Source organism: Mus caroli, unplaced genomic scaffold (assembly GCF_978045245.1).
Source record: "Mus caroli unplaced genomic scaffold, Mus_caroli_1 scaffold_20, whole genome shotgun sequence".
Taxonomy (NCBI): Eukaryota; Metazoa; Chordata; class Mammalia; order Rodentia; family Muridae; genus Mus; species Mus caroli.
In genome coordinates, this window is record NW_028227275.1 from 21,825,652 (window position 1) to 21,840,858 (window position 15,207).

Genomic DNA, 15,207 nt, shown 5'->3' on the forward strand with positions numbered 1-15,207 from the left:
TGCCTTCCACTAACCTTGTCATGGACAACCCACCTATTTCCTAGGCCATTTTGTATTACTGTGTTTGCCTGTGACTTGGCTATTGTCCTAAGTAATTACTATGCAGACTTGCCCTGAGCTTTTCTAGCTCTGTTTCGTGTGCATTGTAATGCCTAATTAGTTTCACTGTCTCCACTAGAAGTGAATTTGAATGTTGCTGAATAGGTAACATTCTTAACTGAATTCCAAGCTCACCTTCTGCTTCAAGGATTTTCTAGGAATCATTGGAACACTGGTGGAGGCTTAGCTATATGTCAAAATCAATCCTTAAGGCAGTTATAATAAAACAATACTGAAAGAGAACACATGGATCCATACACCAGACTAATGCGGAAACAGGGTTTGGGTATACAGGCTATTGGAATGCCAAGGTTCCAGGAGGCTGTTTCCATGAAACTCTTTGCCTCCTGACTGCTTCCAGGCTTTTAGGCCTACCAAGCAGACTGCACTGGACTGGAAGTAGCAACTAGTAATTAAAAGCTGCCAGAAATAGGAAACTGGGTATCGTTATACGTATGTCCCCTATAAGATAAACACCATACAGCCAAGAGTACATACTAGACTTGATGGGTTAAGAAAGAGAAGACAAGGTTGGTGATATGAGAAGTAGGGAAGGAGGAAGTCATAATCTAATGTACAAAATTTAAATAATTAAGAAATATATTAACGATTTCCATGGTTAAATGGATATGCTGTTTTCACTCTAGGAAATAAAAAGTTTGTACAAATTCTCATTGTAAGAAATGGATAAATGGAGAAGGAGCACCCATTCTTCTGGATGTAAAATAATTCTGCTTTTTAAAGAAATATACTGAGCATGTTTCTTCAATATAAATTGTTCATAAGTGGGGAATTTTAGAGCAAAATGTGTCAGTCACAAATTACTGCTTATTCTGTTATAGGTAATGGAAATCTCCGAAATGTTGGGTCACTAATGTTGTATAAATTATAAAAAGCAAACTGTTATAAAATGCATGTTTTAAATCATGAGCATGTTATTGAGCAACTCTTTATTTATTTTGATTCTTAATGAATATAGTCATTATTGAAGTTTAGGACAAATTCAGCACTGTAGACTGATACAATTGAATGGAATATATTCATTCAGATAAAGGTATGGGACACATTGGTATGGCCTAGAGCCCCAATCTAATCACTGGAGTAACCAGTTTTGTCAAGGTTTTGAATCACTAAGGACCAGATTCTCATCTTCATATGTAAAAAAAAGTGCCACAGTAATGAAATTAGAACAAATATAAAGAAATAAGAGAATAACATTTGATAGAACCACGTCAATAACTCTTAATAGAATGTGATATAAGCAAGTATCAAGAAGAGAACTTCTTATACTGAGCACATTTTTGTGTACCTACTTAGTCTAATCTGAGCCAATATAATGATATCTTTATGGAAGGAGACTTTCCCTGAACAATGCCATTACTGCTCAAATTATAAATGTCATTCTTCTGGAATTTAAGTACTGGAAATGTATGCCTCTACTTATTTAATTCTGCATACTTTGGTCATTTTATAGTACAATTTTGACATCCATAGAACATACATTTCCATTAATGCTTCACATTTAACAAATCTTCATTATATTGGACAAACTATTTATGATTATTATCAATGAAATAATTACGTGAACACAAGGAATGTCTCTGAAGTGTTTCAAATTCTAGAAGATAATCTTTCTCAAGAATTTTCATTTATTGTCATCTGCTCGGTTATGCTGAGATAGCCTCATTTCTTACATGATGATAAGTGGAGAATCCTAATAACTGTAAAGCCAGTGGGAATATCTGTAACTACAAGGTAATCACATTGAATTCTAAATTCTTCCAGCCATGTGTTGAGAAACATTTATAGTCCTTCTTTTACAGTGATGACAATATAAAGGATAAAAAAAGGAGGGAAAGAAGGAAGAAAGAATGAGAGAAAGAGAGAGAAAGAGAAAGCAAGCAAGGAAGTAAGAAAGAATGCAAGATGAAAGAAAGAAAGAAAGAAAGAAAGAAAGAAAGAAAGAAAGAAAGAAAGAAAGAAAGAAAGAAAGAAAGAAAGAAAGATTGGAAGGAAGGAAGAAAGCCAGCATGGAAGGAAGGAAGGAAGGAAAGAAGGAAGGAAGGAAAAGAAAGAAAGAAGGATAAGCCTAGGTCTTCCATTGAATTTCACAGTGGCAAAAGACATATAGCTTATCCTAGATATCAACTTAATATGTTTTCTTACTAAAATGTGTGTTACTAATGTAAGTCATTTTTGTCTTTTTTCTTAGCTGTGTTGCTCAAAGCATATATGAAAGTTTTATTGCATTTATAATTAAAGCATATGTCCATATGTTTATATTAGCAAGAACCAATTTAAATACACAGTTAAACATGCATGTACCAGAGACCTGGGAGGTGAGAGAATCTCAGAACTTAAATGTAGGGACAGTAGATGAAATTCCTGACAGTAAGGGGAGGGAACTTATAGAGCCCACCTCCAGCAGGAAGACAGGGCATCAAATGAGGGAGAGGGGGGCCATCCCACTGTTACAACTGTGACCCATAATTGTTCTTGTCTGAAAGAATTACAGGGATAGAAATGGAGAGAATCCTGAGGAAAGAAGGTCCAGCCACAGGCCCAAATTGGGATCCAGCTCAAGGGGAGGTCCCAAGGCCTGACACTATTACTGAGGCTATGGAACCCTCACAAAAAGGGACCTAGAATGGCCGCACTCCAGAAGACCCAACAGGCAGCTGAAAGAGTCAGATGCAGATATTTGTACCCAACCAATGGGCAGAAGCAGCTGACCCCTGATGTTGAATTAGGGAAGGCTGAAATAATCTGAGCAGAAGGGCAATCCAGGAGGACAAGCAGTTTCATTTAATCTGAATCCCCTAGATCTCTCCACCAAATAGACCACCGAACACTGGACCACCAAACAGCATACACAAAGTGATATGAGGGCTTCAGCCCACATATATTAGAGAACTGCTGTGTCTGTGTTCACTCAGAGATGATGCACCTAACCCTCAAGGGACTGGAGACCCCAGGGAGTTTAGAGGTCAGGTGGGGTGGAGGTGAGGATATCCACATGGAGACAGGGGTGGGGAGGAGGTATGGGATGTGGGTTATCAGAGGGTGGATGGGGGGGATAAAATATGGACTGTAAAAAATAAAATAATTAATTTTAAAAACATGAAAGAAAAAAACCCATGTGTTAGAAAGTGAATAAGGAAATTATATATGTTGTTTTTGATAAAGAAGAAAAGAAGAAATTGACATAATTTTAGTACAATCTCATAACTTTTACAAATTAACTCAAGTGTATTTCAAGTTTTGAATGATTATTATTTATCAGCCTTACTTGTCACAGCTCAACAAAATTAAGCCCAAAAGTCTTACAGGCACTCTACAAAAATGACAATGTTAAAAGTGCTTGTTTTTTCTTATCATTGAGACAAAGTCCATTTGGAAGAGAGTTAAACAGTAACTAGTTGATTGCACAAAGATGCCCAAACACAAAATATTGATTTGTGAATGCTGTATAAAGTGTCTGGAGTGTTTGATCATACCTGTGTCAGTAAGAAGGGTCTCCATGGATCCGTTTGTAGTCTTGGTGCTTTGTCTGTCCTTTCTGCTCCTCCTTTCATTGTGGAGACAGAGATCTGCAAGAGGGAACCTTCCTCCTGGCCCCACTCCTCTCCCAATTATTGGAAATTACCACCTGATAGATATGAAGGACATTGGGCAGTGCCTTGTCAATGTAAGTATGCTTATGTCCTTCAGGTACATTTCAAATTAAGATAGAATTCTTGTTACTTTCATAAAATTCTATTAGTGGAGGTAATATTGTGGAAATGAATATGATGTAAAATACTGGAAAGTTCAATATTTTTTTTCTGACATTTGCCTCTAGTTCTGATCAGGAAATTAGTAATGCTCTAAGTTTCAGATTGAAGACCCTGAAATGTAGGTAATTATATAAATTTTTTTTAAACAAATGCGGTAATTATATACTATTTTTACACACATTTTCTATTATTTTGTGTTGTTGGTCCTCCGAGCCGGCGGTGACAGGATCAACACAGACACCAAGTCGGGTTCACGTAACAAAGTCTTTACTTCAGGTTTTTCCCTTACAGCTCTCTTCTCCAGCAGCCTCTTCTTCTATTCCTTCTTTCTCTCTTGCAGCTTTACTTACAACTCTCTCTTACAACAGTCTCTCTTACTACCACTAACTTCTACTTAGGGCAAGGCATAAAACAACTCCTATAACAACAGCTTCTCTTACTACTACTTCTACTCATGGCAATGGCTAAAACTCCTATTACAACAGCTTCTCTTACTCTACTTCTACTCAAGGCAAGGGCTAAAACTATTCCTATTACAACAGCTTCTCTTCTACTACTTCTACTTAGGGAAGGGCTAAACCCTATCCTCTCACCGACTAACCTCATCTAGATCCACCCCACCTCATCCAATCAGAATTCACACATCCTCCAGGCATGAGCTCAGGTCGGTCACCCATAGGCTGACAGGTCCGGATCACGAGGAACAGTCCAGTCTGTCAGGCAGCCCATGCATGCTTTTTCACTGTGCATGCTTGGGCAAGGCAGTAAACAAGTGGGCTTCACAGGGCCTGTGGCCGCACACACTTCCTGCATCTCCCCCTTGTTGTTTTATTAGTAGCTCTGGGATCATCATCTGTCTTAGGTTTCCCCCATCTGTGCCACATCCTTACCCATCATGGGAGTGAGGAACTCACTTTCGCCATCCTGTCTTAAGTTGGAATACACACGTGAGGGTCTTACCCGTCATTGATTACTGATCCAGCATGTTCAGCCAACATTGGGGGGATGTTCCTGTTTCCAAGGCTGCCATAGCCTGCACCAAGGCTCGTTTATCAGCCCTGTGCCACCTTCACATACATGCCATTCACCAAAGCATTCCTCCACACACAACAGACAGCAGGAGCGCTGAAAAGCCCACCTCTCCTTAATTTTTAAAGAATCCCACAGTTCCCTGGATGATCTCCATCCATTGCTTTGCAGTTGCAATGTCCACACGAGTGTTGTTCACAGCAACAGTCGATGCTTGCAATTCCTTCATCTTTGTGTCGAGATCATGACTCCAATTTCCTAGCAGCATTGCACCAATTGCATGTGACAGCTCTGGAAAATTCTGATACTGACAGAGGTTGCACACATTCCTGACATATGAGTAATGCAGGAAGCAAATACTAACTGCTCCAAAATATTCATCTGTTCCGGCAACCAATCCACTCTTTGGTTAACCATAAGGATACCAGCTTTCAAATTTGTATTCCAGTGGAGCTGAAGCCCCGATTTCCTCTTTTCAGTCCCCTTGAAGGGAAGCTAGCATGATGACTAGGCAAAAGCAAAATTTGAGCAATACTATCTCCAGGGGAAATAGCAGACACCCCTCTGGGGGAGGAAACCATGAACTTATTTTTGTGAACACCATATTACTTTCAAAACACAGAAGTACATAAAGAAAAACCTTTTATTCAAACTTGGCTATATTCTGTTCTATACCCCCATACCATACTGCCTTCTGATCCCTGCCTGTTCACTAAATGTCTTTTCCATATCTTTCAATGCTTACTAAAATACAGATTTTGTAGAAATAAATTTGTAACATATTTACATAGAACATTCATGTGCATACCTAAGAACTTTGAGTGTTTTTATCTTACACAAAACAATGTTCCCTTTCATAGTGTTGTTTTCCTTCTAATACTATTGGCTAGTCCTCCCATCCACTATATAAGACCATCTTTTCTCTTTTTCTTTCATTTAAAGCATTTTCTTTTAATGGCTCAAGTTTACTCCTTCAATTTTTGTACAACCTTCCAATCCAGGGGTTCATGATACCATTGCCCCTGTTGGTCCTAAAATACTGGGAAGTCCCCCGCAATGGTGGGCACAATTTTCCAGACTTTTGCATGAAGACTACTCTTTCCCCTTTTGTCTCCCTCATCTTTATAGGGTGGAGGAAAAGGCCACAGAGGGGCTCATGATTTGGGCGGCCTACCGTGCCTCAAACTCCAATGGAACATCTGACTACAGATGTCACTGTTGCTATCTGTCCCATCACTGTCACTAGTAGACCCTTCAGAGCTAGATTCCTTCTTCTCTTTCTTATATTTGGTTTGTTGTCTAAGCTGTTTAGGTTTTCGGCGGCTAGCCTGAGAAGCAATCTCCTTAGCCTCCTCAAGTGCTGTTGCTCCTTCCTCTATTTCAGCATTGTACTTTCCACAGTCATCCCCCAAGCATGCCCTGACCAAGATCCAGATGGCTAACATTTTTACTATCATTTTAGTCGCGGTTGAACCCATATGATTTAAATTCTCTCTGTCTCTGTATCTGAGATCCTTAGTGCTCCGTCCCCTTTTTTCCGGGAAACCTATCAGGCCTATGCTTTCTTTAGTTGCTGAAATTCCCTTCGTCTCTATTCCTGAGAACCTTAATGCTTTGTCCCTCTTTTCCCGGGAACCTTACCTTCATCTCTATACCTGAGATCCTTAATGTTTCGTCCCTTTTTTTCCCTGGAATCTTACAGGCCTGTGCTTTCTGTAAATACCATTGCTTACCAAAATTTCCTTACTGCTGTTTACTCAAATTTCCTACCATTGTTTACTAAGGTTTCCTTACCTCTCTTTACTAAAATTTCCTACCATTTTTTACTAAGGTTTCCTTACCTCGGTTTACCAAAATTTCCCTACTGCTGTTTACGAAGGTTTCCTTACTGCTGTGTACTAAAATTTCCTACTGCTGTTTACTAAGGTTTCCTTACCTCTGTTTACTAAAATTCCCTACCGCTGTTTACTAAGGTTTCCTTACCTCTGTTTACCAAAATATTTCCTACCACTGTTTACCAAAAGTTTTCCTACTACTGTTTACCAAAATTTTTCTACCACTGTTTACCAAAAATTTTCTTAGTGCTGTTTATCAAAATTTTTCCTATCGCTGTTTTTACCAAAATTTCCTTACCTCTACTTACTAAAATGTTCTTACTTACCATTGCCGACTGACATGATGAGTTCCCCATATGGGCCACCACTTTTCATTGGTCCTCCAAGCCAGAGGTGGCGATAGGAACAAAACAGACACCAAGTCGGGTTCACGCAACAAAGTCTTTACTTCAGGTTTTTTCCCTTACAGCTCTCTTCCCCAGCAGCCTCTTCTTCTATTCCTTCCTTCTTTTTTGCAGCTTTACTTACAACTCTCTCTTACAACAGTTTCTCTTACTACCACTAGCTTCTACTTAGGGCAAGGCATAAAATAACTCCTATAACAACAGCTTCTCTTACTACTACTTCTACTCATGGCAATGGCTAAAACTTCTATTACAACAGCTTCTCTTACTCTACTTCTACTCAAGGCAAGGGCTAAAACTATTCCTATTACAACAGCTTCTCTTCTACTACTTCTACTTAGGGCAAGGGCTAAACCCTATCCTCCAGCCGACTGACCCCATCTAGCTCTAACCCACCTCATCCAATCAGAATTCACACATGATCCAGGTACGAGCTCAGGTGGGTCACAGACAGGCTGACAGGACTGGATCACAAGGAACAGTCCAGCCTGGCAGGCAACCCGCGCATGCTTTTTCACTGTGCATGCTCAGGCAAGGAAGTAAACAAGTGGGTTTCATGGGGCTTGTGGCCGCACCTGCTTCCAGCAATTTTGACTGAAGTGAAGAGTAGGGAATATTTCATAAAATGAATCTGAATTTTAGTGATGCATTTTTCTTGGATTTGACATTAATTTTGTACTCTGAAGAATTTATTGTTGTCTGAATTGAAGTAAATACAATGTGCATGAGCTCATACATGAAATAAAAAGCATAGTGGGAGTTTGCATCTGTCGTATTTTCCCAATAACCTTTTATTCCATTCATAGCCTGTGACTTGGACCTAGGATGCTGTTTAGCAAGAATGTGGTTTTTCTGTGATGCTTCATAATATGGTACACTTTGCATGATACCTACTCTACGTACATTTGTAGCAATAGATAAGAATGGAAATCAAAATTTGTGGTAATCTAAGGTTTTAGTTTTCTAGTGTTTATCACAGGGCTCTCTTAGGTTTCACAAGGAGTGTTCCCAGCTGGTTCTGCAGCATTCTTCTGACAATTGAAATCCATTTCAGTATGATGTTATCATGAGAGTGATGCTCAAGTATCCAATAATGAATAAGCAGGGTGTCAAATTCAAGTGTACTTATTTTCAATAGAATCCTGTAAATAAATGTGGATATTTTACTTCAGTATCTTGTGTACTATGAAGAACAGATCAGATCTTAGTGTGATAAATCTTTGGTTTTAGTGTGTCAACAGCCTGAAAGATTTTCTGGCATACTGTAAGCCATGAATACATGATAATCATTATAATGTACAGAATTATATAGACATTAAACTGAGGTTTTCTGACTAAAAATATTATAATCCAATAAGATAATTAAACTGAATAGATTGACTCTATTGAAAATACAATGACTTTTTTGTTGTTTACTAATATTTATGTTTGCTATTTCTTTCCAGTTTTCTAAAACGTATGGCCCTGTGTTCACTCTGCATTTTGGCTCACAGCCTATTGTGATATTACATGGTTATGAGGCAATTAAAGAAGCCCTCATTGACCATGGAGAAGAGTTCTCTGGAAGAGGAAGGTTTCTGTTTTTTGACAAAGTTTCTAAAGGAAAGGGTAAGTGTGTGTGTATGTGTGTGTGTGTGTGTGTGTGTGTTTGTGTGTGTGTGTGTGTGCTTATGTGTATACTGGGCAATTTCCAGAGCAAGCTGAAAGGTGGAGAGTAGAGGTCATGCTTGCTTGTCAGGCATAGGTTTGGACTCTATAAAGCTGCCTCTTGTTAGCTCCTTTTGTGTCTGGGATTTCCAGTGTCTGTTCAAATTTCTTTAGGCATTAGTTTTAGCCGTGGAAATGTATGGAAAGCCACAAGGGTCTTCACAATCAATACCTTGAGGAACTTAGGCTTGGGAAAAAGGACAATTGAGAACAAAGTGCAAGAGGAAGCACAGTGGCTCATGAAGGAACTGAAGAAAACAAATGGTAAGTGCAGGTCAGATTCTCCTTTTATATCTTGGCCTATGCATGGCTGTGTATGAGTCATGTTGTTTCTAACTTTTTCTAAAAATATTTTTCTAATTAGATGTCATGAGTATAGGTACCATGATAATTTTAGTGCGTTATAAACCATAAGTTCCCCTAATCACAAATGTCATTTGTTCTTTGAATACCAGAATGAGAGGGTGGTTATCAGAGATAATGGTTACCATGTAAAATTAAGGAGCATAGACCATGTAGTACTGGTTTTCTTTCTTTCTCTTTCTCTCTCTCACTCCCCTTCCTTCCTTCTTTCCTTCTTTCCTTCCTCCCTCCCTCCCTCCCTTCTTTCCTTCCTTCCTTCCTCTCTCTTTCTCTTTGTCTCTCTCTCTCTCTCCCCCTCTCTTTCTTTCTTTTTTCTTTCTTTGTTTATTTCTCTCTCACTCTCTCTTTGTCTGTCTCTATCTCTCTTTTCCTTTCTTTCTTTCTTTCTTTCTTTCTTTCTTTCTTTCTTTCTTCCTTTCTTCCTTCCTTCCTTCTTTCCTTCCTTCCTTCCTTCCTTCCTTCCTTCCTCCCTCCCTCCCTCCCTCCCTCCCTCTCTCTCTCTCTCTCTCTCTCTTTCTTTCTTTCTTTCTTTCTTTCTTTCTTTCTTTCTTTCTTTCTTTCTTTCTGGTAATGGATAACACTTCTTCACTGAAGTTTCTAATTGTCCTTATATAATCTTGTTTATAGTTCTCAGTAACGGTAGTGTGATGGATTATTTTAATTTCTCAACTGATTGCAATAGATTTTTATCAATTATTATATCTCTGATTTTAGCATGATTTCAACAAGTTATTATTATTTATTTTTACATAGCATTTCATATTTTTATTTATAAACTTTTCTAAAACACACTTCAACACATATAGTCAAAATTTACACACATATGAAAACTAGTAAAATAATTCCTTTAAAAAACTCAAAACTGTTTCATTGACTCTAGTATTTTCCTATTGGTTTTCAGTTGTTGGAGTCATATTCACCTTTACAGGTTTTTGGTATGAGAAAGTTGCTGGCTATTACTTTGATAGCACACTTGATGCTACTCACCTAGTGCTTTTAAAGAAAGAATATTATATTTTATATTTAAATTTCTGTATGAAAAGTTTTAGCACTTTTACTTCTAAATACAGTAAATCACATACAATCAGATTTTCCATGTGAAAGGTATGCTCACAAGAAGTAATCTCAAAGTACTTCAGTTCACCCTCATTCCTTAAAAGAATGTGATATCTTAGTATATTGAAAGGTGTTAAAATCCTTATAGAGCATTAGTAATCTCAAGGAATTCCACATATTTAAGTGTTCATCTTTGTTAACTCATGTGACCTTTGTTTGAAGGTACACAATTTAAGATCACCTTCAGCACAACATCACAATTTTGATCCTTTGATCACAGAAATTTCACTACTGAAATCATTCTCTCATATATTATTGTTTTTGTTTCTGTCATAAAATAACTGGCTTACAAGTTATAGCCACCATTGAGGGAACCAATGCAGGACCTCAAAGAAGGAACCTGGGAGAATTAACTGCAACAGAAAACATGAAGGATAGCTTCTCAGTCACCTATTCCACTTGTCTTTCTCACTTTCATTTTCCTACTGCCTAGAATCACATGCCTAAGATTCACATTGCCTACAGTGGGTTTAGCTAATGTCCCTATCATCAGCAATGAAGGAAGAGAACAGAGAGACATGACCTCAGAATAGTTTCCTGGAGCAATTACTCAACTGAGGTTCCTTCTTTTGAGTTGACTGTAATTTGTGTCAGCTTGACTAAACTACTTGACAAACACTGATTATTTATTTTTCTGACATGTAAAATAAATCACATGACTAATAGGATGCACACATTATAAACATATTTGTAATATAATATATTGATACTTACTTGATATAAAATACCCACAAATTTAGGTTTTGCTTAAATATATTAAATGGGATGTTTGGCCATGATGAATATTTACTTTCTTTTTTATTGGATATGTTATTTATTTACATTTCAAATGATATCCCCTTACCTGGTTTCCCCTCTGGAAACCCCCTATTCCATTGCCCCTCCCTTTGCTTCTGTGAAGATGCTCCCCAACCATAATATTGAATATTTACCTTCTTTTCAGTGAATGTTATTGTTGCAATTGTACTAGGTGCTGGGTCTAAATTATTCATATATTTTTGTAATTGTAGTATATGCATTTTGGTTTGCTTGCCATTACAGTATTTTCCTCGTCAATTTTTCCTATTATTCATAGTTACCACACAATTTTCCTTTATTATAATTGGTTCAAAATGGATATTACAATAGCATATGTATTTCATAGATAGTAAAATTCAGTGTTTGACAGATGAACATGCAAAAAGGAAAGGGTTCATTTGTCTTATAATAGTGTTTTTTTCACCTTATGTAGACATTAAAAATAAAGTCCCTTATACCACTTATTCATATAAGTGGATGATGAAATATTTACATACCATAAATTCTGTACATTCTTTCAAAAATCAAAAGAAAAAGGGAAAGGTAACAAATGAGACTGTGACAGCAATACAAAAATAAAAAAAATAAATAAAAAGGGAAAGAGTTCTACGTATCTTGAAGGAGATTTATCATGCAGATTTTTGAGGGACACAAGTCTTCATCAGGTGATCAGAACATATCTCTAAGAAACATGCCATAAAAATCATATCAAAGAGATCTATGTTAAATTTGAATTTTCTATAAAATATTTGGTATAAGAAAAGGAACAAGTTTATGGGAGTGAGAAATTGAGTGTGAAAATATGTAAGTGATATAATCTAAGGTTGTCATTGTGTATCAAAGGGAGAATGTATGGAATTTAACAACAAAATGAAGACAGTGATATTGATGCAATTTTTGAAAAGATAGATGCAACTTAGCTTAGAAGTGTAAAACTGAAAACTTTTCTCCATTCTCAGAAGTGCAACACTTATGTGCAAACACTGAAGTGTCTTAATATGCTACACCTAATACAAAAAAATCTATTAGTGTGAGTGGTCCATGAATAAGCATAGAGACCTCCTGGAAATCCACACATACACTGGTGTTTGGATGTTTATTGCATGTTTCTTTCGAAACACTCATGTGGGACACATTTTGGTCACATTTATATGGTTATAAAAATAAAGATGTTATTGTGGTCATTCTTTAAACTTTGGTTCTGAATAATATATGCTGAAGTAATTGGTAATTTTTAGGATGTTATGCTACTTAAATTAAGATCCTTGAATGTGGCAGTAGATACATTAACTAGTGAGAATGAAAACTAAGTCAGATTTAATGTCAGGATGATCACCATTCTTCAGCAGGTAAGTACCTAGCGGTTAAGTATATTCATAATTAAATTACTTGTTACAATTTCAAAAGTACCTTATCATGTTAACAAGGGCAAATATATGTGTTTATTTTTAAAGAATTTTACAATTGTTTCAAATTTTCAGGTTCACCCTGTGATCCCCAATTCATCATAGGATGTGCTCCCTGCAATGTCATCTGCTCCATTGTTTTCCAGAATCGTTTTGATTATAAGGATAAGGATTTTCTTAGCTTGATAGGAAAAGTGAATGAATGCACTGAAAATTTGTGCTCTCCTGGGTGTCAGGTAAAGCCAAGGTCTTCTATTTGTGAAAACACATGTAACATCTTTCTTTCTCACAGATTCAAATCAATAGAGACTTGTCAGACAAGTACTTCAATTCTGAGTATCATATGCAGAGAGTATCTGAAATGGAGTTTGTAAACCTCAGCTATATAAGCATTAAAACTAAGGGGCAAATGCCAAAACAGTTCAAGCCTGTTATCTGCTTATCCATAAATATTCTCAATGACTACTACAGAATTGTGTGTAAAATAATTCCATTCACTTCTACAAGTGTGGGTAGTCACATATACGCCATTCTCCTACTATGGAAATTCCTTTCCTACTTTAAAACAATTAAACACATTTTCATCATAGTACTAGGCAAGAATACCTCAGTATAGAAATAACATTCTGTCATATAATGAAGAGTATTAATGGAAATGAAAGCTTTCAGGAGAACTGAGTAGTTACAGTTGTTTGATGGGATTGCTGAGATAATTGTTGACAAGAGGAAAGGTCAAAATGAGAACATGAATGTTTTAATATTGTGTGGACCATGTACATACTCACAGAATTGTCCTAGCCTGAACTGTTGTCGACTGCACACTGCAAATAAAATGATTGTGTGATCATGCAGACATTATAAAGTGATACGGTATGCTCTTGATTTCAGGGCATCTTGAAGCCCCACATACATCTAAATAGGTTTTACACTTCAGAAACAGGTAGATAGGAATGAAGCTCAGGCATTATATTTCTTTTATAAATCAGGTCACCCCAAAATTTAACCTGCTATTATCACCTTAAAAGTGTGAGAGTTAATAATCTATATCAGATGGTTATTCAAACTTGTAGAACAGAGTTTATTTGAATCATTTTGTAACTAACATGAACATTGTTTACACTCAAATGATATGTGAGTGTGGAGAATTTTTTTATGATCTTTGTTCATTTTGCAGAAATTTGTTCATCAAATCTATTAGAATGGAGAATTATTATATATGTAAATGACCTAAGGTGAATTTCATTCATATCTTGATCTATCAATGGAAACAATCATGCATTGTTAGGAATATGTCTTAATTACTTCATTACAGCATATTTATTTAGTAAATTCTGTCTTTTTTTTTTTTTTTGTAGATTTTCAATGCAGTCCCTATTCTTATTGATTATTGTCCAGGAAGTCATAACAAATTTTTTAAAAATGAAACATGGATTAAGAACTATGTTTTGGAGAAAATAAATGAACATGAAGAATCATTGGATGTTGCAAATCCTCGGGACTTCATTGATTACTTCCTAATTCAAAGACGTCAGGTAAAGGGTTAATACATAATAGTAAAATTATGGACTTTGTCATGGACTGTAGAGTTCATTGAATACTTACTGAGTTACAAATGATGTTTAAAATCATGCAAGTATCATTTTAAAAACAATTTATTTTTTATTACATCTGTGGGAATGGCGGAGAGAAATAGAGTGATTTTGTGTGTTCTTTAAATTTTTTTCTTTTATTAATTAATTATGTTTTTCACACTCCATATTTTATTTCCTGCCCTGGCCATCTTCTAATTGTTCCTCATCCCCATTCCACTGTCTCCCGAGGATATCCACACCCCCCACCCCATCATATCTCTAAAGTCCTGAGGTCATCCAGAGGGTTGGGTGCATCTTCCCTGACTGAATTAAGACCCAGCTATCCTCTACTGTATATGTGTTAGGGTCCTCATATCAATGGGTGTATGCTCCCTCGTTGGTGGTCCTGTGTCTTAGAGATCTCAAGAATCCAGGCTAATTGAGACTTCTGGTCCTCCTACAGGCTCATGCTCCTCCTCTGCTTCTTCCAGCTTTTCCCTAATTCAACCACATGAGTCAGCAGCTAATGTCCATTGGTTGGGTGCAAATATCTGCATCTGATTGTTTTAGCTGCTCCTTGGATCATTCAGAGGACAGTCATAATAGGTCCCTTTTTGTGAACGCTCCATAGTCTCAGTAATAGTGTCTGTCCTTGGGACTTCCCCTTGAGCTGGATCCTACTTTGGGACTGTTACTGGACCTTGGTTTCCTCAGAGTCCTCTCAATTACATCCCTGAAGTTCTTCCAGACAGGGACAACTATGGGTCAGAGTTTTTGAATGTGGGATGGCAACCCCCTACCTCTCTTGATGCCCTATATTTCTGCTGGAGGTGGGCTCTACAAGTTCCTTCTCCCTACTGTAGGGCATTTCATCTAAGGTTTCTTCCTTTGAGTCCTGAGATTTGCTCACCTCCCAGGTCTCTGCTATAGAGGGCATTTGTTAATTTGAGCACATTGCCCTATTTTTTGAATTAAAAGAAAAAATAAACTTAGAATAGTCAAGCAGAAAAAATAATAAGACAAATGGCAGAAAAAATGAAATAAATTACAACTTGACTATACATCATAACTAATTCTGTATTAAAATAAACATTTTCAGCATC

General features: G+C 36.9%; 1 protein-coding gene across 3 annotated transcripts in view; it reads left to right on the forward strand.

Moving 5' to 3' along the window:
• Positions 1-3,532: 3,532 nt before the first annotated feature.
• LOC147000136 (cytochrome P450 2C40-like) overlaps positions 3,533-15,207 on the forward strand; it is a 50,961-nt gene continuing 39,286 nt past the window's right edge. Inside the window, exons 1-5 of one of the 3 annotated variants that reach the window (XM_085834142.1) lie at positions 3,533-3,787; positions 8,589-8,751; positions 8,965-9,114; positions 12,609-12,769; positions 13,889-14,065. In XM_085834142.1, coding sequence (XP_085690268.1) covers positions 3,533-3,787; positions 8,589-8,751; positions 8,965-9,114; positions 12,609-12,769; positions 13,889-14,065 — 906 coding nt within the window. The remainder of the gene's footprint in view (positions 3,788-8,588; positions 8,752-8,964; positions 9,115-12,608; positions 12,770-13,888; positions 14,066-15,207) is intronic. The other 2 variants (XM_085834143.1, XM_085834144.1) reach the window with 2 other exon arrangements.